This window comes from Histoplasma capsulatum, genomic scaffold (assembly GCF_000149585.1).
Source record: "Histoplasma capsulatum NAm1 scaffold_5 genomic scaffold, whole genome shotgun sequence".
NCBI classification, from domain to species: Eukaryota; Fungi; Ascomycota; class Eurotiomycetes; order Onygenales; family Ajellomycetaceae; genus Histoplasma; species Histoplasma mississippiense.
This window is the reverse complement of record NW_001813978.1, coordinates 2,023,937-2,027,241: the sequence shown is the minus strand read 5'-3', so window position 1 is coordinate 2,027,241 and position 3,305 is coordinate 2,023,937. Positions and strand designations below refer to the sequence as shown.

Genomic DNA, 3,305 nt, shown 5'->3' with positions numbered 1-3,305 from the left:
CAATGCTTGTCGAGGGAGTGCATGCGTAGCGTAGACTTCGTCAGCGTAATCTGGAGCTCTAAATCTCGTTTCGATAACGCAACATAGTTATCCATTTCCAAACTCTCGTAGAAGTCTTGAACTTCGCAAAGGTCCAGGAGGAACTTGTTCACACGCTCCCTTATTATCATGGACGAAATGGCTGGAGCTTGGACATATAAGGCTCCTTGGCATACGATGGCTTGTTCGCAAGGTTTTGCAGCATCTTCGCGACCAGGGTAAGGGTGCGGCGGGGTTTGTCGGATGGAGTTGCCTCAATGAGCATGTAGGATCGAGGGGTAACGATGGCAGGATTGATGAATCGCAAAAAGAAAAACCCGCCAATAAGCGTACAAATGGTCTGGTCCTGAGCATCAGGGTATTTTCGTCTTGAGAGACTTCGGATCTGTTTGCAGATCCATCGAATGCCATAGGGAGTTTCCTCAAGGCCGTCGATGATTGTTTCTAGGAATGCATTCGCAATGTCTGTCAGCGTCTTCAGCCGTGGCGCAATGATCTGTTGAACTTGTTCATTTTCCGCAGCTACCTCTGCCGTGACCGATTTCGGCAAATAAGGCGGGAGAGATCCAGTGGAGGCTTCGATTTGCTGCACCATAGCCTCATATACTTTTAACGGATTGATTTCCAAATCGACATCATTTAGCTCGATGAGGGAATTGATCTGGTCGGCCAAGACCTGTTTCAAATAAGCCTGCCCCGGGCCTCGCCTGGTGTAAGTAGTCATCATGCGGGAAACGGGAGTATTTTGGCGCAAAAGGGAAGAGTATTCTGGGGTATTATCGAATTGGTAAGTTAGAACGGATTGGAACATAGTTAGTAGCAGGTGTTCCTCTCGACTTTCATATTGGTTGCCGTAGATGGTGAACATGACTGTCTGAAGCAGGGAATCGATTTCGGCCATTGTCACCAGGCGACATAGATGGGCGATATGACGGGGTTCTGATTGTAAGAGAAAGAGGAGGTTTCCATATTTTTGGGTCTTGTCGTCATTCGGAAAGAAGCCCTCTTGTAGATCGTTGGCATCCTCAAGATGGCTGGCAACCTCGTTTTGCTGTTAGAGGAATTAGCGTTGTCTTCATCAACGTTTATACTCGACAAACACATAAAGATAGGGTGCCAAATGCCAAATGCCCTGGAGGAGCGTTATCATACTTCTTCTAGCGCCATTCGATTCTGAATTAGAAGCGCAATTCGTGAGTCGAGATAGCGAACATCCTTTTCTAATACGAAGTTCTTCTTAGACTGCGAGGATATCTTGGACTTGAGCTCGCGCAAGGCTCTTTGGGCTAATTGAAAAGGAATAAGTTTAGCGGAGGGTCCCATGCAAATATTGACACTCACAATTTACGAACCTTTAGCTAGATCATCCGAAATTTCCAAGTCCTTCTCCTTGGCCGACATTGACAGGTACAGCGCCGTGACGGACATTCTTTTCGATTGCCTGACGGATCTGGTATCATGGGAGGATAAGGTATTTTGCCTGGAGACAGGCTGGAAGGAGGAGGTAGAGGAGGTTGTCGAGGCCCGCGAGGCTCTCGACGCGGGTTGAAGCATTGTTGCGACCGACATTGTGAAGTGGAATTAGGCGATCAGGCTATCGCAATAATACGCGATTAATGAAATAATAGTAGAAACAAAGATAGAAATAAATAATATAAAAATATCAAAGTAAAAATGGGTCGAGAAACTATATGGCGTTGTTGGATGGTGGAAAGACGTTGAGACTAGGAGAGCGGGAGAGCCGTTGAAGAAAGAAAGGGGACGTTGGCAATCCCTAGACTTTTCCCTTTGTGCGTCGCTGGGGTATTTTTTTTTTTTTTTTTTTTTCAGGATGGTTGTAGCAACCTGGAAGGACTCTTAGATTGCAAGAAGAATGCTCAAAAATTCTTCAATGGCACGAGAGTGTTGAGCCAGCGACGAGGTAGAATGGGATTATTGGAGCTTCGATGGCAAGAGTGAGATCATGGAAGCCGAATGCATAGATGCATTCAGCTACAAAATCTGTAAACGCAGTGGGCGGCGCTCTCTCTCTTTTCCCCCCGTCGAAAACTATGGCTTCCCTCCAGCTGAGCCACAACCACCACACACGAGAAAAAAAGAGGGGAGGAGAGACTTCGGTTACAGGAACGTGGAGAGACAATGGACTCTCCGGGCCTGAATGAGGGTGTTTCTCTGTGAGTATCCCCGGTGCGAATCGCTTTGTTTGAGTCTGGCGCTCGTTTGAGTATACGATTGGACAGTAGTAGGCGGGAGGGCGGGAGGGAAGTGAGACGTGGGCGGGAGTCAGTCCAGGTGCGAATTGATATATGGATGGATCGGATGGCGGAAGTATCCAGGGAGGGGGACACGAGCGATGGAGGGAGGAAAGAATCGAGGAGCAGTCGATAAAGTCGTCAGGGGGATAGTCGAGGGGTTGCTCGACGGATGGTACGATGGGCGATGGATGGATGGATGATGGATTGGACGGATGGTGAGATGGACAGAGACAACAGACGGAGGACTGAGGACTGAGGACGGATGTGGTGGTTCTGATGGACGCTGGCTAACTAGTAGTTGTGGAGCGAGCCTGAGACTTGGAGGCTGAGGACGGAGGACAGGGGAAATCGACCGGACCAGTGGACGCTGGTGCAGGGAACGATCATAAAAACGCCATCAATGGCAAATTGCACAGAGCAGTAGTATATTTATTCAATGCTAGCGGAGGCATAGAGTAGAGCAAAACTGAAAATAACATCAAAAACGAGCTGCAAGACAGAAGGACGACGAAGAAGATGCAGAAGACTGACAATCGCCAGTGGAGGACAGACAGCCCGAGACAGGAGGCAGAGTATTTCTGTACAAGTACGTAACGATGTATGATGATGGATGACTGGCTTCAAACACACACTCAGGTACCCGGAGCCAGGGGAAGAAACCACTCCCAAAAAGTCGCCAGGAGTCAGTCAGGGACAGGAGATGGATGATTTCTACGCAGCAGTAGTAGTTATTAACTATTATTATTAGTTATTGCTTATTTCTATTATTTTTAAGACTGTCTATCCTGCTTCTGCTGCATGTTCCCCTACATTAACTCCCCGCTGTCACCACGGCCTCCGTCTAAATGGAGACTTAAAAGGGGTGGGGGGGGTGGGGTTTTAGTGATGTACAGCGCACTTTTCCTCTGTAGATGCCAAAATGAAAAGAAAACCCCCAGACCAGGTGAGAAGCTGCTCCACCTCTGCTAGATAGAGTTAGTTACTCCACACGATGAAAAAAGAATGAACATG

The 3,305-nt window shown here is 48.0% G+C and overlaps 1 protein-coding gene across 1 annotated transcript; it reads right to left on the bottom strand.

Annotated features, from left to right (window-relative positions):
* Positions 1–166: 166 nt before the first annotated feature.
* HCAG_05464 (predicted protein) lies at positions 167–1,608 on the bottom strand (the record flags this gene model as incomplete). The annotated part of the gene is made up of 3 exons (XM_001539947.1): positions 167–1,090; positions 1,192–1,325; positions 1,392–1,608. The coding sequence occupies 3 exons, from the start codon at positions 1,606–1,608 to the stop codon at positions 167–169; spliced, it is 1,275 nt and encodes a 424-aa protein (XP_001539997.1).
* Between the last annotated feature and the right edge of the window lie 1,697 nt (positions 1,609–3,305).